Raw genomic sequence first — 24931 nt, 5'->3', positions numbered from 1 at the left:
TCCCCACTCACATGCCAGTCACTCATGTTTACATCAGAAAGCTCCTAAAGAGGCAGAGCTATCAGAGATTGTTGGAATAAATTGATAGCGGCCATAATCAAGATTTGAAAAGCAAAACAAAGAAGTCATACATCTGCTTGTTGTGTTTTTTTTTTTGTTCTTGTTCTTGTTTTTATCATACTTTAAGTTCTAGGGTACATGTGCACAATGTGCAGGTTTGTTGCATATGTATACATGGTGCCATGTTGGTTGCTGCACCTATTAACTCGTCATTTACTTTAAGTATTTCTCCTAATTCTATCCCTCCCCCATCCACCACCCCATGACAGGCCCTGGTGTGTGATGTTCCCTGCCCTGTGTCCAAGTGTTCTCATTGTTCAATTCCCACCTATGAGTGAGAGCATGTGGTGTTTGGTTTTCTGTCCTTGTGATAGTTTCAGAATGATGATTTCCAGCTTCACCCATGTCACTACAAAGGACATGAACTCATCCTTTTTTATGGCTGCATAGTATTCCATGGTGTATATGTGCCACATTTTCTTAATCCAGTCTATCATTGATGGACATTTGGGTCAGTTCCAAGTCTTTGCTATTGTGAATAGTGCCTCAATAAACATATGTGTGCATGTGTCTTTATAGCAGCATGATTTACAATTCTTTGGGTATATACCCAGTAATGGGATCACTGGATCAAATGGTATTTCTAGTTCTAGATCCTTGAGGAATTGCCACACTGTCTTCCACAATGGTTGAACTAATTTACACTCCCACCAACAGTGTAAAAGCATTCCTATTTCTCCACATCCTCTCCAGCACCTGTTGTTTCCTGACTTTTTAATGATTGCCATTCTAACTGGTGTGAGATGGTATCTCATTGTGGTTTTGATTTGCATTTCTGTGATGACCAGTGATGATGAACACTTTTTCATGTGTCTGTTGGCTGCATAAATGTCTTATTTTGAGAAGTGTCTGTTCATATCCTTTGCCCACTTTTTGATGGGGTTGATTTTTTCTTGTAAATTTAAGTTCCTTGTAGATTCTAGATATTAGCCCTTTGTCAGATGGGTAGATTGCAAAAATTTTCTCCCATTCTGTAGGTTGCCTATTCACTCTTGATGGTAGTTTATTTTCCTGTGCAGGAGCTCTTTAGTTTAATTAGATCCCACTTGTCTATTTTGGCTTTTGTTGCCATTGCTTTTGGTGTTTTAGTCATGAAGTCCTTGCCCATGCCTATGTCCTGAATGATATTGCCTAGGTTTTCTTCTAGGGTTTTTATGGTTTTAGGTCTAACATTTAAGTCTTTAATCCATCTTGAATTAATTTTTGTATAAGGTGTAAGGAAGGGATCCAGTTTCAGCTTTCTACATATGGCTAGCCAGTTTTCCCAGCACCATTTATTAAACAGGGATTCCTTTCCCCATTGCTTGTTTTTGTCAGGTTTGTCAAAGATCAGATGGTTGTAGATGTGTGGTGTTATTTCTGAGGTCTCTGCTCTGTTCCATTGGTCTATATCTCTGTTTTGGTACTGTACCATACTCTTTTGGTTACTGTAGCCTTGTAGTATAGTTTCAAGTCAGGCAGTGTGATGCCTCCAGATTTGTTCTTTTTGCTTACCTTCATTGGCAGTGAGGGCTCTTTTTTGGTTCCATATGAACTTTAAAGTAGCTTTTTCCAATTTTGTGAAGAAAGTCATTGGTAGCTTGATGGGAACGGCATTGAATCTATAAATTACCTTGGGCAGTATGGCCATTTTCATGATATTGATTCTTCCTATCCATGAGCATGGAATGTTCTTCCATTTGTTTGTGTCCTCTTTTATTTCATTGAGCAGTGCTTTGTAGTTCTCCTTGAAGAGGTCCTTCACATCCATTGTAAGTTGGATTCCTAGGTATTTTATTCTTTTCGTAGCAATTGTGAATGGGAGTTCACTCATGATTGGGCTCTCTGTTTGTCTGTGATTGGTGTAGAGGAATGCTTGTGATTTTTGCACATTGATTTTGTGTTTTCTAAGGTCATCTGGTCCACCAGCGTTCTGTTGCTGCTGGACAGTTTTCATCATTCCCAACTACGTTTTTCAGAGGCTCCTCATCTTTCCCATCACATTCTCATCATTCACATCACATTGATAGAGGCTGCCCAAATCACTAGGCCAAGAACATTAAAAAAATCCTTATAGGCACACCTTCCATAGAACACCAAAGAAAAAATCCAGACAAGGAAAAGCGCTCTCTAAATCCTGCCTCTGGTTTTTTGTAAGCTCTTTTTGTACCCTAACTATGTGGGAAATGCATTATTGTCTATGTTTGCTAACATCCTGCTCTGTAGGGAAACAGTTTACTTCTCTAATCTCTAAGTAACCCCTCCTCAAAGTATCTGGAGAAAAACTTCTACGGCAAGACATTAAACATTGTCAGTAAAGTTTTCTTGTATGTTTCTGCCTTGTTCTTATGTACACATAACTAAAACTTATATACCCACATTAGCAAAGCTGTATTGTACAATGGATAGCCTCTCTTTAAGGTTCTCCAAAGCCTCCTGTCGTTTAAATAAGCCCTAAACACTAGGACTGCCTGTCTTCCTTTGGCCTGATTCTCTGGAGTGTATGTTTGGTTAGCTGCTTATGAAGTCTTCTATTACCCAAGACTGTTGACTGATCCATCATTCTCTGACTAGGTGTCTGTTCTCTCTTCCTTTTTGCTGATCACAGAGGCGCAGCCCGGTAAGAACTCTCAACATTTTTACCTTAAACATGTATAGAGAAAATTGCTGCCAAGGCAAGGTGGCCAGGTTGGTTTCCCATTAAATTTATGATAACCTAGTGTGAATGAGGCAGATGAAATAGGTTTACTGATTGAAAGCCTCTGACCCTCTTAAGTATCAAGGGCATATTTTCGAATTGTCAGAGCACTTTCCCATAAGTAACTAAATTAATACATGGGAATTCCAACTCCTAGTACTAAATTTGGAAAATATATGGAGAGTGTGTGTGTATGTGTGTGTGTGTATGTGTGTGTGTATGTGTGTGTGTGTATGTGTACATAAAAGGCCTAGAGATTCACCAAAAAGTACCATAGAAGTTGATAGCAAAGAGATAATAAAGAATAATAAAACTAATAAGAATGTAAGGACACCATTTTTAGGCCATCGTTGTTTTTAAGCCTGAATTCAAAATATTTTCCTGGACCATAACCTACAATGATCAGAATATGCTGATACATCATTATAATTTCCATCTTGGGAGAGGGAGACACACTTTCAAGCCAATATTCCTAGGCTATCACATAATTCTAAATAAATTTCATCACAGAAGACAAACTTTGGGAGGGTAGATCAATATAAATTTGCATTGTTCAAAGTGAAAACTGTCATTTTCCTCAAGTTGAAAAGTATCATGAATTTTTTTTTTTTTCTGCGACAGATCTCTCTCTGTTGGCCAGGCTGGAGTGCAGTGGCTCGATCTCTGCTCACTGCAACCTCCTCCTCCTGAGTTCAAGCAATTCTCCTGCCTCAGCCTCCCGAGTGGCTGGGATTACAGGCGCCTGCCACCATGCCCAGATAATTTTTGTATTTTTAGTAGAGACAGGGTTTCACCATGTTAGCCAGGATGGTCTTAATCTCCTGACCTCATGATCCACCTGCCTCGACCTCCCAAAGTGCTGGGATTACAGGCATGAGCCACTGCACCCAGCTGAAGAGTATCATGAATTTAAAGCAACAAACAGGATGGTTTTGTTATGTTTGAAATGATCCCCACTTACCTGGTCAGTCCCTTAAGAGAGGAAATGGAACTGAAAACAGCGCTCTCTGAAATGTCCCTAGGCCTGTGCCAATCCAATTAGTCAATTATTATTTGATGCAAATACGCTGCCCCAGGTGACCAGTTGGTGGTTCTCTGCTAAACTACATAGCTAATGCCATTCAAAGATGGTATCTGCAGAGACTGCTAATCTACGGATTATTCCAACCCAGCTGTTAAGTGACACCACAGATTATGAAAAGAGTGAATTCAATCATTCAAAGTGAGGAAATTTATTCACAACATACATATAACAACAAGCATTGAAAGGGGGAAAATACAGTCACTTGACAAGGGGAGGTTTTTGAATCCAATGGGCTTTTTTCCTGAATGTGGTTTGTGTGGTCAACATCACCTCAGTCTTTTTCTAGATATGTCATGCTGCAACATTAAGGTCATCAGAGATCTGTATGCCCATCCAGCAGATAGCAGGACTTTCTTTTCTGTTGCTGCTGAGTTGCTGCGATCTTTCAAACATTTGTTGCTTTCTAAATTGATACTAGCTTTGTTCTTCCTAATTTCTAAACAACAGAGTGTTCTTGAATATTTCTGCCATGTTTTGGTTGCGCTTAACTTGAGATTGTTCATTCATGAAGACTATTTAATAAAAATGTTACAGGGGCTTCTTCTTTAGTGCCTTTCAACTGTGAATATCCATTGAATGAATTGACACACCTGGGAACTGATGACTACAGAAGGAGCTCTGTACCTTTCTTGGTTTCATGGATATTAACATTTGAATGAGCAGGACAGAGGGACAAAAAGGTCTTCAGTACAGCCTCTGGGACCTCCTGGGTTTTAGGCCTCACGGTACTAGGTGGGCTGTGTTCCCTCAATGCCATTTATTAATCTTGTGATTGACTGCTTGGAACTAAAGCCCCTCTATCTCCTCCTTCAGATCTTATTAATGGAATTCTATCTGAGGGTTCATAACCCAGAAAAACATCTGTTATCTAATTATTTCTGCGATCTAATTTCTGTCTACGGAGCCTTCTTTTCCAAAAGAGAACCTGTTTCCAAACTTCCATAATATCCTCAGCAGATTTACGTGGCCATATTTATTAGAAAGTATTTATAAATAATGTAGTAATTCTCTATATGGCACACTTAGTAGGGAAAAACAGATCACATTATTAGACAAAAAGCCAGAAAATGTAGTTTGAGAGATTGAGAAACCATCAAATGGATCCTTGTTCAGATTGAAAGTGCTCCTCTAGCATAAATGGGTTCAAAATGGGACAGAAAATGCTTATATAGCCTTAGGAAGAGGGAAAGAAGCTTCTTATAGGTCAATTACAGAGGTGCTAAACCTTGTCCTAAGCTGTTAATGTTATACTTTGAGAGAAGAAAATGTATCTGTGACCACCAGATTGAGCCTTCACTAAAATTAAAAAGTAGGAAAAAATGTGTTTGGTGGCCGTCCAACAAATGTGTTCATGGTCTCACCTTTTGGAATGCTTTCTTACATGTACTTCAGCTTTCCCTGTCCTCAACTCTGCCCCTGTCATTCTCCTACTGCAGGCATCCCAAGCCATGCTGTACCCCAAGATGCAACCATCCTGGTGGTCTACTTTTCTGGTGGCATCCCACACTAAGAACTTTTCACAACTTCTGGTTTTTAATCAAAACTTTTAATCTAATCAATCCTTCTACTATCTAAATAAGTTTATGCTAAGGCATAAAAACTGGAGATGACCTGCTCAGATTATTCCTGACAGGGCTATTTGTATTCCAATAATATCACAATACCTTGAGCTAAAGACATTACTTCCAATTCATGAATTGATGACCCTAGCGGCAGGCAAGTGAAATAAATTCAGAGGATGAGTGCATAGGGTGGAATTCCCTGGCTTTCTGAATAAAACAGTTCATTCAATGGCAGATGGTTCAAGTTTCCCCTGCCTTTTACACTTGCTATCTATACCTTTTAAAATCACATTTGTGCCGGGCGTGGTGGCTCACGCTTGTAATCCTAGCACTTTGGGAGGCCGAGGCGGGCGGATCACGAGGTCAGGAGATCGAGACCACGGTGAAACCCCGTCTCTACTAAAAATACAAAAAATTAGCCGGGCGTGGTGGCGGGTGCCTGTAGTCCCAGCTACTCGGAGAGGCTGAGGCAGGAGAATGGCGTGAACCCGGGAGGCGGAGCTTGCAGTGAGCCGAGATCGCGCCACCGCACTCCAGCCTGGGTGACAGAGCGAGACTCCGTCTCAAAAAAAAAAAAAAAAAAAAATCACATTTGTAAACTGATGACTGTTTCCATTAGCAACCTGGGGACCACACCTGACAAGGAGCATGCACCACTCCTAAACACATTCTGTAATTTTTAAGCATCAAATATATGCTAAACTTCAATTTACTTTCTTATCTACTAGAGTTCTAGAGGTTTTTTTTAATGGACTAAACAATATTTGAATTTAATTTACCAAATCTACCCAGGTAAGGGGTTTTTCTTGTTCAGAAGACTTATGATTTACCCTTCCCTCCTGTCTATAATCTTTGAGTGAAATAAAAAACTGATTTCTGTGTGTGTATCTACAATTTCCTACTTAAATGCGGTTCTGAGAAAAATTTCATTTCCCTATCTGCATTTATTTGAGTTCAGTTTAATTGCAATGACAGAAATAATACATATTGTACATAACATATATGTGGTCTTAAACCTTATAGTGTCTATTTCTAATTCTAGGGTGCAATTAAAAGGAACTTATCCAGTAAGTATATCTTAGCTACCAGAAATAGCGTATGATTTAAAAGAAAGAACAGTTCCTTGGATCTTGGAGTATATATACATATGAATTATACATTCCTGGGCTTAATTTTTAAGACTTACAAATTTTTTACTTTTACAGCAAAGAATTCTTGTAATGATAGAGGGCACTTGTGGGTTCTGAGTGATTAATGTTTAAGTTCCGAAAATAAATATGTTTTTGGAAAAACATTGCTATTTTCTTTCTACATTTGTCAACTCTTGCTGTATTATTTAACTTTAGAAACGAATTTAATCAAGTGTGTATTTGTTGCTGGGGGTGGGAAGAACGGGCGGGCAGAAGGAACTGAAAGTAGAAGCAACTTACCCATTCTTGTGTTATTTGATATGAAAATTTTAGTCAACCAAAGTGATATGATATAGGTTATAATACACATAGGGCACAATTTTCCTCTGCTGCATACAACATTTCCTAGGAAATTCTAAATTCATGTTTCATAGTTAAAGATACAACATTTTCTTGGCATTTCAAGAAAAGAACAGGCAGAGAATGCTGGATTCATGTATTACACATATGGCCTGGCTTAGTATTCTCTTAATTGGAAAGCAGAACCAGTCAAGGCAGCAGACATTCCAAGAATGGTGTGCTCTTTCACTAAGTGCTGCACTATACAAATCTTCTATTTGATGGCTTGTCACGGAAGTTCCTTAGTTAATGAGGTTTTACAAATGCCAGAAAAAACACCACTACATATGCCTAATATATGGCTGTTGCATTGCCAGGGGAGAAGGTTTGTTTTGCAAAGTTTTCATACTGAGCTGCTTATTGATGGGACTTAAATCTCTAAGTGTTTCCAAACATAGGTTATAAGACATATCAGGGAATGGTAAAAATTTGTCTAAAAAGTTCCTTTGTCCTGTGCATCAGGTGAAGAAGTGGCAAGACCCAGGCGTTCCACACCAACTCCAGAACTTATAAGGTGAGTGTGAAAGACATTAGTTGTGTTTTATGCAAGGCATCGTGAACTTTTAACAATTAAGCAAATCTCCTTTGAGCTAAACTCTCAGCTCCCATTAACAAAGGCTCTACCAAAACATGTCAGTCCATATGTCCATAGCATGGTCCAAATATGTTATTATTTTTCATAAGTGCAGCCCAAGGGAGACCTTTAGGGAAATATTCTGCACTTATCTGAAGTAACTGTCTATCAGAATGTGCAGGCCCCTTCCTGGTGGGACAGCTAAAGTTTCTCTCTAAAGAGGTCTTTTGGTGTCTGGAGTGCCGAGCTTCAGTATCATTATATTACCCTACGAAAAGAAGCCTATTTAGTTGGATACCATCTCATGATACATTCCACCTGCCACACACCAAAGGAACCTTCCATTCTGTTTTTAGTTTTTGGCAAAGCATTGTATTTTACAGCCTATTCTGTGGGTTAGGTAAGTATTGTACAAATGGGCATTGTTTTATAAAAAGACTCTTATTTCTGTTTTAAAACTGGATTATTTTCAATCTTTATCCTCCTCCAACCTCTCCCCTCTCCTCTTCACCCCTTGCCCGTTACCATACTACATATACCTCATTGGGATCAATCAGATTTGGAGAAGAAATGAAGATAATTACGCATCGTTTTCTTAACAATCAGTCTGGAGTAATAATTAAGAGAAGGGATGCGAGTTTAACTTGATTCCCCTGATTTCTTAATACTTCTCTTTCTGAGATTTACTGTATTGGGGTATTAGGAGGTTACAACTAGTCTATTAGAGGATGAAACTTCTCGGTGGCTTTTTACTTAATATCACTATGCTTGACTTTCACTAATTATAAGTTGCATTAACTACAACAAAGAGATGTGGTGAAATCAAATATAAATGGTACTTGAGACCTTAGGGGAGAAAGGTGCTTTGCAATAAACTCAGCTCTAGTATTATCTCTTCTAGGTATAGAGAATCATGATGCTTTGAAAGAGTTATTCTCCTTCAATTTATTTCTATTGGATGAGCACCTCAGCTCTCCATTGAGAACTAAGGATCTCACCTTCTACCAATTCTTTTGTCCTATAATATATCTGACATCCTTATAAAATACTTTCTAGTCCTAACGGGGCTTGTATACGCATGCATGCATGCAGTAGTGCACACACACACTTGTTTTACTGAGAAAAATATTTGAAAGTTTGTATATCTTTTTGAGTATTAATTTTTGAGCCCTTTCCCTGTATTTTGCCTTAATGTGTGTGATTTAGCAAAAAGCCTGCAGATGACACTACGGCCCTCGCTCCCCTCTTTGGCCCACCACTAGAATCAGCTTTTGATGAGCAGAAGACAGGAGGTAGGAAAAGAAACTCCATATATTATAGATTTGTTTTTTCTTTTATTAAAGTACAACTCTTCTAGATTAAATGTGTGTACTTTCAGGTATATTTTTAATATATTATCTTCATGGGAAAGAAAAGTTTCAATCTAGGTGTGCTGTCAAGAACAGAAGTTTAGTTTGCAAATCTCTATTATTTTAGGATTTGAAACTTTACTTCCAGAAATATCTAATAGCTAACAAGCTCATTCTTCAAAAGAAGTCAGTAAAAACTACCGCAAATCTACACAAATCCCTGTCATGGAGTAAACACTCTGGGAACCAGACCATCATCATTTGAGGTGTCAACAGAATCACAAATGGAGACAGACCTTCATACACCCATCATTGTCGCTGTCGTTGCGGTCTGGCCTCCCTGACCATCTATTCTCTTTCCCACCTCATAACGAAGGCATCAATTGGATTGCTCACAGCAGTCATTGTTTGTTGTCTCAAGACCCAAGAATGACCTTGAATCATTCAGAAACTTAGAAATAAGGCCAGGCGTGGTGGCTCACTCCTTCAATCCCAGCACCTTGGGATGCTGAGATAGGAATGCTTGAGCCCAGGAATTCGAGACCAGCCTGGACAACCTATGGAGACCCCCATCTCTACAAAAAAATTTTTAAAATTAGCTGGGCATGGTGATGCACGCCTGTAGGCCCAGCTGCTTGGGAGGCTGAGGTGGGAGGTTCACTTAAGCCCAGGAAGTCAAGGCTGCAGTGAGCTGTGATCACACCATTGCACTCCAGCCTGAGCAGCACAGCAAGACCCTACCTCAAAAAAAAATTAAAAAATAAAATGCTACTGAAGAAATATCTTTATTTGTGCCATTGAGTTTACTTATGAAATATTTATTCCTAGAGTTAAATATTTAACTTTTTTAAATTAACCATATTTTTGGATGGCTGTAAATACCGTGTACTTTACTGACATAAAATCAGCTGTCTATAAAATGCATCTTATCTATCCCTGAAATGTGTTTATATCTAATGCATGTATCTCCAGTAGCTATGTTTGGTAATATAGAAGTTTGTATAAAAAATTATTTGACTTAGGGGCACCATGGTAAATGTATAACATGTTATCCTTCTAGGACCTATTGGTGAAGGTCCTTAAGTGTTAAAGATGGCAAGAATTGGAAGCATGATGGGTAGACTAAGCTACATTAACAAAGAGACCCCAAGTACAATAAATTAAACAAGATGGAATTTCATTACTCTTTCATGTTAACAGTCTAGAGGTAAACAGTATAGGACTGGTAAAGTAGTTCTGCTGTCTTTAAAATGTTACTACTATCTCTGGCTCCAAGGTGGCTGCTGCAGCTCTCCTCCCCTCCCATTCAGAAGAAAGGAAGTGGGGTGAGGACCACTGGAGCTCACTGCTAACTATTCTAAGAGCAAAACTAGAAGAGGCACAGGTCACTTCCTGCCAAACCCCACTGAAGAGAATTTGGTGCCATGTAGCCAGCTAAAATTCTGTTACTACAGAAGAACTGGAGAATGAATTCTGGGAGATAGCCAGCAGTCAGCCACACCTGAATATTTTCAATTATTTTGTTAGGAAAATGTACAAAGAACATTTCTAAATACTCCTTTAGTGATTTAAATGTCCATAACTTAGAATCCCTATGAAAAGGTGGCCTTGCCGTGAGCCTATCAGTTTCCTTATTAACTCATCTGTGATCAGTCTCACTTTTAATGACATATCGTATGGCCACCGGAGAGGGGATTTGATTTGTTGCACCTAAATCTGCCCGTTTAAGGAATCCCATAACTCTATGGAAACTTTATATATAAAAAAAGAAATCACTCTTAAAAAAATCAAAGCTGTGTTCCACATTGAATTCATGAAGAAAATGCTGCTTCATATCTTTGGAGAATGTTTGCTTTTATGTTAAAACAGAGCAAAGTCCACCTTTGAGGCTTGCGGTGGAGAGGAGATACATACCTAGACCTGTCCGTGATTGTGGCCTCAATTGTTCTTTAGATGATTTCAGCCCCTGAAATTCTGTAAAGTTCCTGCCTTTGCACCAATCACACTAGCTTTTTCAATACTCACACTTCTCTTTTGTATCTACTCATTCTTCTTTAGATTGACTTTTCTTTTTCTTTCTGTTTTTCTTTTTTCTATTTATTTATTTATTTATTTATTCATTTATTTATTTATTTTTTGATAGGATCTCACTTTGTCACCCAGGCTGGAATACAGTGGCAAGTTCTTAGCTCACTGCAGCCTCGACCTCCCACAGCGATCCTCCCACCTCAGCCCCCCGAGTAGCGGGGATCACAGGCACATGCCACCCCACCTGACTAATTTTTGTATTTTTTGTAGAGACTGGGTTTCACCACGTTGCCCAGCTGGTCTCAAACTCCTGGACTCAAGTAATTCTCCCACTTCAGCCTCCCGAAGTGCTGGAATTACAGCCGTGAGCCACCATGCCTGGTCTAGAAAGATTTTTCTATCACTAGTTGAAATGGTCTGGGGAAAAAATATGTATTTTAGAGTTAAGTCTGCTGCATCAGATCTTAGCTCTTCTTCTTTTATCGTGGACACCTCATTAAACTACTCCAATCATTAGTTTCCTCTCCCAGAAGTGGAACTGGTATGAACCACATGGTGGTGGCGTGAGTATTCAAATACTAACAGCTACTGGCCTTGTGATACCTGTTTTATAGACATTTTATATATACTCTATTAATATATCTTTCCTCTGTTAATCCTGTTCATAACTCTCTAAGGTTGCTTTTATTATCTCCACTTTACACTAAAGGAAGGCAGCGCAGAGAGGTTAAGCAACTTGCCAACGTCCTACAGTCAGTGCAGACGATAGATTCAAACCACATCCAACTGACTTCCCAGCCGGTCCTAGATGACATAATGAATTACAGCAGTACTTGCATAGTCCCTGCCGCGGCATAGGTGCTGAGAAGCACTAACTATTTGCATTGTCATAGCTATTTTTAAAAATCAGAACAGGAAGCAAAAAGAAAGAGAAGAAATGTTAAATTCAGTGTCCTTAGGCCCAAAACCTAATTGCCCTGTGTTAGGTGTCTAAGCACTCATTTTTCTGGTTCTCTTAACATATTCACCAAGCATTTTTAGAATAATTTAGTTTCTTTTTATGATGCCGTAAAATGTTTATGTAAAGACCCTATAAAACCCTTCAAGGATAGGAACCACTGCATAGAATGCAGGCATTTTCAGTTTTGAAGCATATTCATAGGAGGCTTTAAATCAACCAACTTACAACAAAACAAATGTTATGGGGTTAATGTCTGGATTTTCAAATGGGTACCTGAAACAGAGCCAGTACATGTACTGATGCTCAGAATGTCCTTAAGTGACCATCCAGGAAGAAAATGCAGATTCTCCTCTGAAAGTTTTTATGTAGCTATATGTACACACACAGACACTCTTCCCACCCACACTCACACCACACTCCTATTTCTATTCTCTGCTTGAAAAGAATAAGGAGCAGTACATTTCCTAAATTAATTTTTTAGTACTGAGACAAGAGGAAAATAATTTTGTAAAGCTCAACTTGAAATCGAAATTTTAAGTTCTAAAGTATGGGTTTTTTTTTAACTCACCCTGGGCAATCTTTTTTGTTTCCAGTTCTTTTAGATCAGCCTGAGATATGGGGTTCAGGCCAACCAATTAATCCAAGCATGGAGTCGCCAAAGTTAACAAGGCCTTTTCCCACTGGAAGTAAGTTATGTGTCTGCTCTGTCTGGAAAAATAAGTGACTCATTTTACTGTCTGTCTGCATAGTGAAATTAGGCAACTCTTAGAAAGTCTACGTAAGCAACGTTAGAACTGAATTATATTCAGAAGAGATGTTATTCTAACAGGCTTTCCAGTTAAAGAATTCAGGGCAGGTTATGAAGACAGGAAGAAAATAATGCAATAAAGCAAATTATTAACCTTGACTCATAGCCTTTTCTGAAATCCCACATGCTTATTCATGCATTTATTCATTGTATATATGTAAGAATAAGAAGCAAGTGAGCTAAAGATCCTACTGCGTTCCAGGCATTAGGCTAACATATAACACAGAGGTGAACAAGTCTAATATGGTCTCTGCTTATCCTATAGAGCAACTAAGGCTGCACAGGACAGAAAGGACACATTGATAGGAAAGAGTGACAACTGGGGAACAAGAGAACTGGGGCTATATGGTAGAGAGAAGCTTAGACAGTAGATCAGAGTAAATGTATGTGAAAGTTGCCATCAGTCTGGCTTCTTCCAGCATGACCCAGGTGGCTGGGAAAGGAGGTCCCGAAGATCTAGATAGCCCTTCGCTGGTGGTGGGCTGGGCTATCTGGACTGAATGGATTGTTCATCAGGTCAATCCACCCTTCTTACAGATTTATTGAATTCCCTTTTCAGTAGACTGCCTCTGAAGCATGCCTGTGGAAGGCACTCTTTTCAAAAAAAGGTGTTTTGGGAGGAGAGAGATGCAGAGAGTATTTTTACTCCTTTGGGTTCACATACAGACAAACCAATACTTTTTCCAGTTCAGCATCTCCAGAGCTTGTGCCTTGGTGCCTAAACATGATCATGAGAATTAACCGAGGGGATTCATAATCAAAGGCCAAGAGGTTGTTTGTTGGAAATATTATTGCTATAAAGCCATGTGATCTAACCTTTCCAAAGATATTTCCTTCATTAAACAGGATAGGAAAAACATCATTATCAACAATTTTTAAAAAACTTCTGAACTTTGAAAAATGTATTTTTAAAATATTTGAACCACAGTGGCATGATTTTGAATGTTATTCCCTGCAAAAAAAAACCAGTGTAAAAGCTGTAACTTCCTTGAAAAGCTTTCTTTAGAGACCTGAGCTATGCAAGTGATCCCTAGAAAACCCTTTCCTAAATGCCAAGAAAGTGAATGGATTGTTTATGGAAGTGACGTATTGGTTTTAACTATTGGTATTTCAGAGTTGTGAGTCTTAACGTGCTGTGGTTACACTTAACACAGCACAGGCTATTGTTTAGTTGACATGCATTGTATAATTCTGCTCATGTTGTAGTTTCAGCATAAGTTTTCTATTGTAGCTTATCAGGCTTTTATGGTATTTTATTTGTTTTTATGGCATTTTGTTGATTATGACCTTGATTTTTGGCAGAGATCCTTAATCAGGAGCAGAGCCCCTGATTGACTCTTAACTTCTGTGGGAAAACATGATCCACTAGAGGTGTAGCTTTCAGAAGCTCATAATTAAGGTTAAGAACCACATATTCCTAGGCTTTAGGATGAGGGTTGTTAGTCATACTTATTGTGTGGAAGAACAGGATGCTACCTAAAAATAATAAATAAAGTACGGGAAGAGGAGGAGGAGGGAGGAATGACAGAAAAAACTTCTTCCTAATTTAGGCAAGTGGAAGGTACCAGCAAGCACTCTCCAGCCATGTGCCCACCTGCCTCCCTTTGCGTTTAGGTTAGGAGAGATTGGACGGCATTCAGATTCACAGCTAAGCTTTGGGATGGCCTATGAAATTAGTGTGAACTCTTTGAATCTACCAAATAGGACCAGTGACAAGAAAACACACACTTAAAGAAAGAGAAAGAGGAAATGAACTAATTGAAACAGTAATTCCAAACTTTGCCCACAAAGTGACAAGTCCAGCTCAGAAAGGTGAATCTCTTCGTAAGGACCATGATACTTGTTTTGGCTGTAATTTTTGTCAAAGGAATCTGTTCATTCCTCCTTGACCCAAGGAGTTAGTTTGCTTCTAACTTTAAAAAATGTACTAAAATTTAAGAAATATAATTTTGAGAAATCTTTTCCAACTCAGTCTGGACACTAAGATCCTGACCGGATTAAAAACCCCTCACAGGAGCCCCCACCCAACCTGTTATTTCCGTTATCAAACCCTCGACTGTAACTGTCAGCTGACATGATTTCATTCAGTCAGTCATAAATCCCTTGAGGCCAGAGGCTATTTTTATTCAACCCTATGACCCTAGTTCCTAGTACAGGAGGTAGGACATAGTTGTTGCTTGAGGTTTGTGTGTTGAATCATATTTAAATGAATAAAATGGTGATATTATTATTATTGTCCAACATTCTGTTGACGTTCTCTTATTCTCATAAAATGGAACAATCTGAATGGGTTCTGCTTCAGTTCTTTGGCTTTGAACTTCAAAAAAATAGACCATTAATTGCTATTCCATTTCCAATAGCAGGAATATAACTGAAAGCCCAAATCCTGCTTATTTAAAGTGTATTGTATGACTTAGGAAGAACATGACCAATGATACTTAATTTCTCATCTCTTTGCAGCACCTCCACCACTGCCTCCAAAAAATGTACCAGCTACCCCACCCCGAACAGGATCCCCCTTAACAATTGGTCCAGGTACGCTTTTGTTTTTTCAGTTCTGGTATGCTGTGTCAAACACAGCAGTGGCCCCGGACGAACATGCCCTTGATGTGTTGAAAACTGTAGGCTACACAAAAACATTACAATGTTGGCATTCAGTTTTGCTTTCACTAGAATTTCTTATGCAGACTTATTTTAAAGCACCACTTCCAGGTTTCACACATACAAAAAAGTATTAATTTCTTAATTAATTTTTCTTTGGTATAATTTTGTTGAATGAGGGCCGTTTTGTAACATGAAAGGAAAAAAATCTCAGTATGAAAAGTCACTGTTTAATTAACCCCTCACTTCATTGGATCTCATTTTAATGATTTACAAATTCATAGTCTCAAAGCACAAACTGGCATTTCTTCAAGACAATTTTGCTAAGACTAAAACTATCTAGTCTATGAAGACATAAAATGGTTCCCAGGGTGTGCCGCATACTGGTGGTCGGGAAATTCTTTTTCCAGTGGTCATTCAAGTATTTATTATCCCATGGCAAAGAGATATGTAAAGATTATGAAATACGGCAAGGAATTGCTACATGCCTGTAGACAGATAATGCTTAAGGCACACCTTTACCATCTATTAAAATCAATACTATGTATTCATACAATTTATAGTCTGCCAAGTCTTACTGGACTAGCAAATCAAAAGTAGTAATAACTGTTTTATGTGCCTGGGCTCTTAGAATGTGGTTCTTTATCACTTTTGGAATACTATTGCAGCTTCATCCTTTGCTATTTATGCAGCCCGGTGAGTTTGATAGCTGCAGAGTGGGGCATTCATCAACAAAAGCAAAAGCAAGATGTAGTCATTTATGAAATTTATATTGACTTGAACCCAATAGAGAGTCATCCAGAGCTTCATAAGTAAAGACGTTTGCAGGTTCAAGATATTTTGCCCCCTTGTGTTTCCACAAATTGTGTTAGATAGAAATATACCTACTAGCACAAGATTATAAATATTGCAGACCGTGCAAAATGCTTCCCAATTTATCTATAGCCTTGGAAACTTGAAAGTTACTTCCTGTCAAATGAGAAATATAGAAATACTAAGATGGCTCATGTAGCCCAAGAGTTATATAAAGGTAAAGTGACTTCTGCTCATGCCTTCCAGTTATTTAGTAACAATTTGTAATGTGAATAATCTCAGTTTTTAAAAAGTACACTTCTTCATACAGAGCTGTAGAAGATCGTTTTTAATTTTTTCTCTTATTATTGCTATGAATTAAAAAGAATAGCTTATGCTAATATTTTAGCAAAACAGACTTTTCGGTATCATGACAACCTATAGATAAATATCACAGTTATACCTATAAGGTTGACAGGTTAGACTTAATGGGAAAAGAAATTATTTAAAAATTTTTAAATTATTTTCTTCCCTGTTAAGCAGGTATATATGTAACAGTTCTAATAAGTAGCAAATGCCTCCTCAATAATCTATGTGTGTGTTGTGTGCGGGGTGTGTATATCTGTATTTGTAAGTATATTTGTGGTGACACCTTCTTAATCTTTGTACTGTTTTTCTGGTGTTTTTTAAGGTTGAGGGTATACAGCTAAATATGATGTGATCACTTTTTAAAATTAACAAATATTATAATCAGTTTTACCAAAGTCTGGATTTAATATACGAGAGTAGACAATCTTTATAAAATATGAGGCCAACTTTGACTTCTTAATTCTTTTTATATTGTGTGATGTGTATTTTAGTAGGCCAGATTTTCAGAAGGGACCTTGCTTTTGGAATTTGCCGTCCCAGAGCCTGTACCTCTCTGTGAATCTAACACTGCCTTCTCAAAATGATCACACTTTGTGCACCTGTAAGCAGCCTTTGACAGCAGTATCATGCACAGCACTTTACATGCTGGTCAAAGTAGCTAGCTGTGCTCAGCTTGCAAAAAAGAGTAAATAATAGCACAAAAATATGATGCTCGATTTATGGAGGGGGGGATCTCTCTCCTCACCTTAGGCTCCTAATCCGATAAAGATATTTTTACATCATGAAGTATGTCCACTGAGGCACCTCACACAGCAATGTATTTTCCAGTCTTTGCCTCCCTCCCTCACTCCCCACACAAATAATAAGTCAATTAAAGTTTAAAATCAACTACTTTAACCACAGGAAATGACCAGTCAGCTACAGAGGTCAAAATTGAAAAACTACCATCCATCAATGACTTGGACAGCATTTTTGGGCCAGTATTGTCCCCCAAGTCTGTTGCTGTTAATGCTGAAGAAAAGTGGGTCCATTTTTCTGATATATCCCCGGAACACATTACTCCGGAGGTGACTCCAAGGGAAAAAGTGGTGTCCCCACCAGCTACACCAGACAGCCCAGCTGACTCCCCAGCTCCAGGCCCTCTCGGCCCCCCAGGGCCTCCTGGGCCTCCTCGCAATGTACCATCGCCGCTCAATTTAGAAGAAGTCCAGAAGAAAGTCGCCGAGCAGACCTTCATTAAAGATGATTACTTAGAAACAATCTCATCTCCTAAAGATTTGGGGTTGGGACAAAGAGCAACTCCACCTCCCCCACCACCACCCACCTACAGGACTGTGGTTTCGTCCCCCGGACCTGGCTCGGGCCCTGGTACGGGGACCACCAGTGGTATGTCTTGTGCTTGAGTGTGCTTCTTGTGACGGGGAATGGCCGTGGCTGCTGCAGTGTGAGCAACACCCTCCTCCTGCCTGGCAGCCGGCTTCAGAGCTTCAGCCCTCGCTCCTCTGGCCTGGGTGTCCTGTGGCCCCGCAGCATGTCCTAGTCCATCAGATGCTCACAGTAATTGTCCGAGTCTGTGGATGTGTTCTGCCTTGCACTCCCAGCCCTTAGGTGGGCCCTGCCGTCCACGCTGCAGTTAAGAGGTCTTGATTTCTCAAACAAAGCTGTCATGCCATTGTTTGGAATTCAAGAAAGTTCTAGGAAGACAGATTTCACAGAGAGTGGGTTTCATGTTAAATGTCTGATTTCCTTGTCGGATGCCCCTACAAGGACACTAGGTTTTGTGGGCCAATGTGTTGTGTCTGTATGTGGGCAGGCAGGAGGGGGTGGGTGGGCTTCTTTTTTTTTCTATTTTTTATTTTCTTTTTTGGTTGTGGGAGAACCACGTTAACCCCTCTAATTTCTTTAAAAAGATGTAATGTTTGTAAAGGAGATTTTAGGAAAAGGCAAAAGAAAAAAAAAGGAACACATATATTGCATCTGTAATCCAATCAAGCTGTCACTGAAGACAAACTTGTTCTCTGTTCTCACCAGATGACACACTCATCAGGCTATAGGTCAACCCTAAGTGTGATGACAGGTGATGGACACTATGCCAGTTCTGATATTGAATTTTTTTTCCTTATTTGAAGCTTCATTTTGTGTGTTTTAATTATGAAAGTATAGTAACGCCTACCATGCATTCCAAAGCAATATCAATATTTTCAAAAGTATCTTCCCCCATATAATTTATTCCACTGTTGCCCAAGTTTGTCTGACAACATCCCCCAGTGCTTTCCTTCCTGTGCATATGGGTTCAGTTTAGAGGCCTTCAGGTGGTGCCATGCATTTGTTTTTCATTTGCTATGAAAGAGGCAATAAAGTGTAAGGTACTTAAATCTAGTAAGAGACAGAAATTCTAATATTCGGTCATCATCACTGCCTCTTTCAATGAGGTCTTGCAGTACTTGCTCTGTGCTTGCAAATGCTTCTGTGCTTAAAGTGAGAGCGTCCCTGGTGATCAAGAAGAGTGCTAGGAGTTCACCCGTACCGCACACAAAACCAGTGTTTTATATCTTTAGGTGTGTATGCTTCCAGGTCTTCTTCCCCCCAAAAGGAAAACTATTCAAAATCAGCAAATATTTTTACCATAAGACCTTTGGGAGCCTTTATTTTGCAAATAGTAGAAACTACAGTTTCTTATCCTGGGCACCAGGATTTTTTTTTTTTTTTTTTTTGACAAGGTCTTGCTCTGATGCCCAGGCTGGAGTGCAGTACATCTCAGCTCACTGTAACCTCTGCCTGCTGGGTTCAAGTGCTTCTCCTGCCTTAGCCTTCTGAGTAGCTGGGATTTTAGGTGTGTGCCACCACACCCGGCTACTTTTTTCAGTAGAGACAGAGTTTCACCATATTGGCCAGGCTGGTCTCGATCTCCCGGCCTCAACTGACCCACCTGCCTCAGCCTCCCAAAGTGCTGGGATTATAGGCGTGAGCCACCGCGCCCAGCCCTAAATGCTTTTTGGCCCTAAATGCTTTTTGTACATTATTTCATACAACAACACCATGTGGTAGATACTCTTATCTTTCCCATTTTACAGATGGGAAAACTGAGGCTCAGAGATGTCAAGTAATTTGCCCAAGTTTACAAGCTGGAGGCAATGAACCGGATTCATACTCAGGTCTGTCTGATCTGGAGCCTATGTTGTTAACGAGTGTGCTCTCCAGGCACTTTTGTAAGGTTTGGTCATAAATATTCCAAACTTACTTGACTACTGACACCCATCTACACTGCACAGTGTCATCAACAAGATCACTGAAAGTCTTCTCTCAAAATGTACTCATCTGTGCTCCTCTAATTCTAGAGGGTTACAGCATCCATCTCCATCCCTCTATTGTTCTTTCAGATCTTTGGGGGGATACAAACTCCTTGTCTATCTGTAAAGACAATAAAGAACTACTATGTAAATCCTCCAAACCACAAACCCAAAGACATTAGTTGTCTATTATAAAAGAGGGGTGTGTACTTTTATTTTCTATGCAGCTCTCCTAAGCCAGGCTCTCAGTCTCCTGAAAGGACGTTTAAAGAATACCCCTCTCCCTCCAAGGGTAGGCCACAATGCTCTCCTCAAAGGAAACACCTTTATCAGGAGTGGAGAGGACAGGTGGCTTTGGTAATTCATCTGTGTTTCCTCTAACACCTTTCATAAAGTTCTCGAAGATATTTGCTCAATTGAATTTACCACTGATCTAATTAGGAAGAAAGGAATTTTGTTTTCTTTCTGGAATTTTTGAGAGTTTTGTTGTGATTTTAATGTTTAGCTTCCATACCCTTATTTGAAATTATTTTAAAACATCACCAGTAAAGACTCTTGATTCTTCGTAATTGAGCTGGAAAAAGCTTGACTTTACTGGTATTAAGAGATTGGATTTCTAAGTAGAAAATTGAACCGGGCCACTGAAGTTTGTGAATAAATAAAACTCTGCAGCATTATCTCCTTAATTAAGTCCTAGTTTATTTGCTGCTTAATCTTTTATTGATGGAACATATACAAGCTGGAAGAAATATAAATTTAAGATTGAAACAATAGGGTATGGCCTCATGTTTTAAAGATTAGCAGTGCTTCTCATTACCTGCTTTTCATAACATTAGGCCTGATGAAACTAACTTTCTTGTACTTCCCAAAGCGTATTTAATTATATTCCACTGTGCACTCAATTTTAAAATTTTATTCACAGCAAGGTGACTGTCACTGACCAAGGATAGACAGTACTGATAACCTTGTGAATCAGAAGAGGTACCCGCTGTTGAAAAGCAGTTGGAAGTTAAGAATTTGTTCCAATAACTTGAATTTCCTTATGGCAAAAGTTATAAATGCCTATTTTCACCAGAATAGTGCTTTACTGGAATGCTGGTTCTTGGCAAAGGCTATCTATCTCTTCTCCCATGTGGGTTGTGTGCCAGAGGCTGGAGGGAAAGAGTTTTGTTGGCTTGCACCATGTTTGAGGGCCAGGGAAAGAAAGGAGTAAGTAAAGAAAGAATGTTCAGTGCAACATTTTCCAACTTGGGAAACTAAAGATGTTACACGCAAACACACAGTCAATAAACAAATTAGTCTGAGCTAGCTGGGGTTGAATTAACTGAATATATTTCCTAACTACAAGTCTTTTAGAGCAGCGATGTCCAATACAGTAGTGCCTAGCTGCATGGGGTTATTTTAATTATAATTTTAGTTGCTTAACATTAATATAAAAAGTTCATTCTTTAGATACAGCAGCCACAATTCAAGTGCTCAGTGGCTATATGTGGCTAGCAACTATCTTATTAGACAGTTCTAGAATATTTTCACCATTGCAGAAAGCTCTATTAGTAATGTTTCAGGGCTTTTAATGTGTTAGTCATCAAAAAGAGAAACATAGCATATAATCATTTACATACATATTTAATGGTTTGTTCAAAGAAATGGTATCATTATGGTCTAAGAAACACAATTTGGGAAAGGTTGTTCAGTTTTTCACATATCTCAAAGTGCGTATGTTTTAATTCACTTGATTTTCCCAGCAACAGCATGAACTATTAGCCTCATTTTGTGGATTAGGAAACCAAAGCTCAAAAAGGTAACTTAGCTGTGGTCACAAAGCTAGTAAGTAGCAGAGCCAGGTTATGGTCCCAGATCTGTTGGATTCCACGGCCTGTGCCTTGACCACTTCTCCCAGCTGCTTCCACTGCTCCAGCCCAACACACAGATAAAAAAAAAAGAGATGAAAGTTGAAGCGGTAGACATGTGGTCTTTGGGGGTTGCCAAATAAATTGATTAAACCAGGTTGAGAACAACAAATGGATTGGGAGCATTTCAGTCATTGCCAACCTTTTTTAACTCACAAAACTCAGTGCATTTTGGGTTTTAAAGTTAAATCTTAAACAGTGTTACTGTCCAAATCATTTTCCAGCATTGTTCTGGAAATAAACACTTTTTTAAGGGGGAAATGAAAAATGCAATTGAAAACTGAACAGTGAGGATACAGATGCGCAAATGATAGCCATCTACACTCTTAAAATGTGAAACAATAGAGTAATTTCACAAAAGTATGTGAAGCCTTAGTTCAGCTGTGAAATACCACTCAGGCCCTGAACACCCTCTGCTAGGCCTCAGGGTTTGGTCAAGCAGGGTTTTAACTGAAATATCCTTTTGCTTCTTAGACATTCTCTTAATGTCATTCTAGCTGCACAACAAATCAATTACTTCAAATCAGTACAGAAAAAGTGATTCCAATGGGGCATCCGTAAAGGAAAACAATTAACTTTTCAATGAACAACAAACTTTCTTTTAACTTTTTAGTTGTATTTGTATCAAAAACCACAATCTTAATCATCATCACCGGTATCTACTACTTTCTATTTGTGTAACATTTTATATAGTCAACATTTTCACAAGCATTTTCAATTTCATTTGTTACAAATACCTTGTAAGGCAGAAACAATGTCTCACTTTTTAAAACAAGGAAGCTGAGGTTTCAGGCCAGCAGGGCCAGAACTCAAATCAGCTGGTTCTTCATCCATTGGTTTTTCAATATTCCACACTGCCTTGATGATGGCTCCTTAGTACCTTCCCAGGCATCACTGAAAGGAGTTTAAATTTTTTTTTCTGGAACATGTAGGAAAAAGATAAATAGTTAGCTTTTTTCTTTTTTTAGATCAATTCAAAAGGCTACTTCTTGGAAACAGTCCTACAGATAGACATTTTGGACCTTTCCTATGGCATGGTTTTCATGAAGCTAAATAGAACACCACCTCCTCCATCAACACCAAAAAAAAAAAAAAAAAATGTCCTGAGACTTCACTGTTTAAAGATTTATTGATCTCTATGCTGTTACTTCTGTCTTCTGAAAACATCCTGGGTGTAAATCTAACACAATAATCAAAAGAAAACTTTGTAGTGGGGCCTGTCAAAACATACCTTGTTTTTTTAAGAGAAGATTAGCCAAAGACTAAAAACATCTATGTTGAGAGACAGATGTGCAAGCCAAGCAAAAATAAGAACAGACTTTATGCAAAATGTGGGACTCTACACCACAGTCCATCTCAAGCTATAAGAGACTGCATTTAAGAGCGTGAGCTTTGGAGGTACATACACAGTTTGAGCTATACGACCTGAGACAAGTTACTGAATATCTCTGAGCTTCAGATTCCGCATAGATACCTAACAATACCTGCCTCCAAAGCTTATCAGGGGAATAAGATCATACATGTAAAGTGCTTAGCGTAGACCTTGGCCCAGTGGAGAATAAAAAGTAAGAATACGGATGGTAGTGGTAGAGGAAGGTGGAGACAGAGAGGGAGCGGTGCTAATAATTAGTAGGTTTCACACTAATGTAATTACACATAGAATAAACAGCACAGAGAAACACACTCTGGATTTCAGATTATTTAAACAAGAGGAGCAAGGTTTAATCCCCCAGGGACTCTCCTAAAACACAGCAGATTTCTGAAATGATAGGTTTTGCTGCTCAACTTCAAAGCTTTTGAGAGTCTGAGAATTTGGAGACTGAGATGCTGGTATAAAAACTCTCCAGAGATCCCAGTTTTGTGGTGTGTTGTTTGGGAGGTGGTAAGGGGGTGGCAGGTGTGGGGGATGAAGTGTGGATATTTTCCCAGGGCAGGATTTCTCAGAATTTTCTTGGGATGATTTGAGACCTGTGCTTCTAACGGAAGTGACAAATACCTCAGAAGTAGTCACAACTTTTCTGAACAAGAATGGCTTGAACATTGATTTGACTTTTTAAGGGTTTTTGGTCAAGTTTCCCTGTGTATCTCAGACATATGACTGAAGTTAGGCAGATGCCTGAATCCAGAGACCCCACTGGTGTGCTGACTGATGTGCATGCCAGCCTCTGTGTGTCTTCTGTGTTTCATACGTTTGTCATTGACAGCCAGAAAAGTAAATCCAACAAGCTCTTTGAAAAATCATCATGGGCAAACTCTGCATTGACAGATTCCTAAGCAGCCTCCTTCACAAAATAAAATCCTCTAAATTCAGTGCTTTTCTGTTATTAAGATTCTAAATACGAAGTATTCATGCAACATCTAATTTATTTTCTTATATTTTATCTTTTGCTCACCATCCAGTGTTTGGGTACATTGATAAAGTTGGCACTGATAGTTTGAAGACAGTCAAAAGCGTAATTCTCTTAACCACATTTAAAGAAGAAAAACCTAAAGTGGAAAAATCATTCATCTTCCTTCAAGTTCTAACTTCCATTTTCATCTTGGACATAAATTCTAAATGCATGCAAAATGCAAGAGAATTTATTATGTGTTTAATGTGTATGTGATGATAATGAAAGGTACCTACCATGCAGCAGAGAGTCTTAAGAATTTACCTCTGTCATAGAGCAATAAAAGGATTTACCTTTCACTGAATGTCACATGACAACAAAAGGCAATGAGCTTCTGCCATCAACCATAGCTGAAATAAGTAATTTTTTTTCTTTATTAAGAAAAAAAAGAGAAAAAAGAAAGTGCTACAGTGTTTGGTGTAGTAACTGCCAAGGCAAAAAAAAAAAAAAAAGTCCGTGACTGGCATTATACCGTAATAACAGGGCTTTGGCCCCCTGTGTTTCCAGCCATTTTTAATACCAGTTTGTTTTTCAGGTGCATCATCCCCTGCTCGACCAGCCACTCCTTTGGTTCCTTGCAGCAGTACCACTCCACCTCCACCTCCTCCCCGGCCTCCATCCAGGCCAAAGCTACCTCCAGGAAAGCCTGGAGTTGGAGATGTGGTATGTTCCCTTCTACCCTGGCTTGCTCAGAAACAGTGAGGATGACAAACAGAAGCTCCAAATGCCTTCAGGTCTAAGGGTTTAGAGAACTCGTACAAACAACCCTGACAGGTGGCATCTGAAAGACAGTCACTGCGGTATGAGTGTACATTTCAACCCTCCTCAAATTTCTACCATCTTTCAAGCCAAGGTCTAAAATGACAGGAATGGTACCCTCATCTCCG

The 24931-nt window shown here is 39.0% G+C and overlaps 1 protein-coding gene across 13 annotated transcripts in view; it reads left to right on the top strand.

Annotated features, from left to right (window-relative positions):
* Positions 1–24931, top strand: part of SGIP1 (SH3GL interacting endocytic adaptor 1) — a 221071-nt gene that overhangs the window by 136723 nt on the left and 59417 nt on the right. For 6 of the 13 annotated variants that reach the window (XM_032137467.2, XM_032137465.2, XM_032137464.2 and 3 more), the window contains 8 exons: positions 2708–2719; positions 6486–6510; positions 7435–7486; positions 8753–8838; positions 12478–12570; positions 15153–15227; positions 17358–17840; positions 24580–24707. In XM_032137467.2, coding sequence (XP_031993358.1) covers positions 2708–2719; positions 6486–6510; positions 7435–7486; positions 8753–8838; positions 12478–12570; positions 15153–15227; positions 17358–17840; positions 24580–24707 — 954 coding nt within the window. Of the gene's footprint in view, positions 1–2707; positions 2720–6485; positions 6511–7434; positions 7487–8752; positions 8839–12477; positions 12571–15152; positions 15228–17357; positions 17841–19528; positions 19610–24579; positions 24708–24931 lie in introns of all 13 variants that reach the window. The other 7 variants (XM_032137478.2, XM_032137477.2, XM_032137476.2 and 4 more) reach the window with 3 other exon arrangements.

This window comes from Hylobates moloch, unplaced genomic scaffold, assembly GCF_009828535.3.
Source record: "Hylobates moloch isolate HMO894 unplaced genomic scaffold, HMol_V3 SCAFFOLD_18, whole genome shotgun sequence".
Taxonomy (NCBI): domain Eukaryota; kingdom Metazoa; phylum Chordata; class Mammalia; order Primates; family Hylobatidae; genus Hylobates; species Hylobates moloch.
Note: the sequence above shows the minus strand (reverse complement) of the source record. Positions and strands in the feature narration are given on the sequence as shown.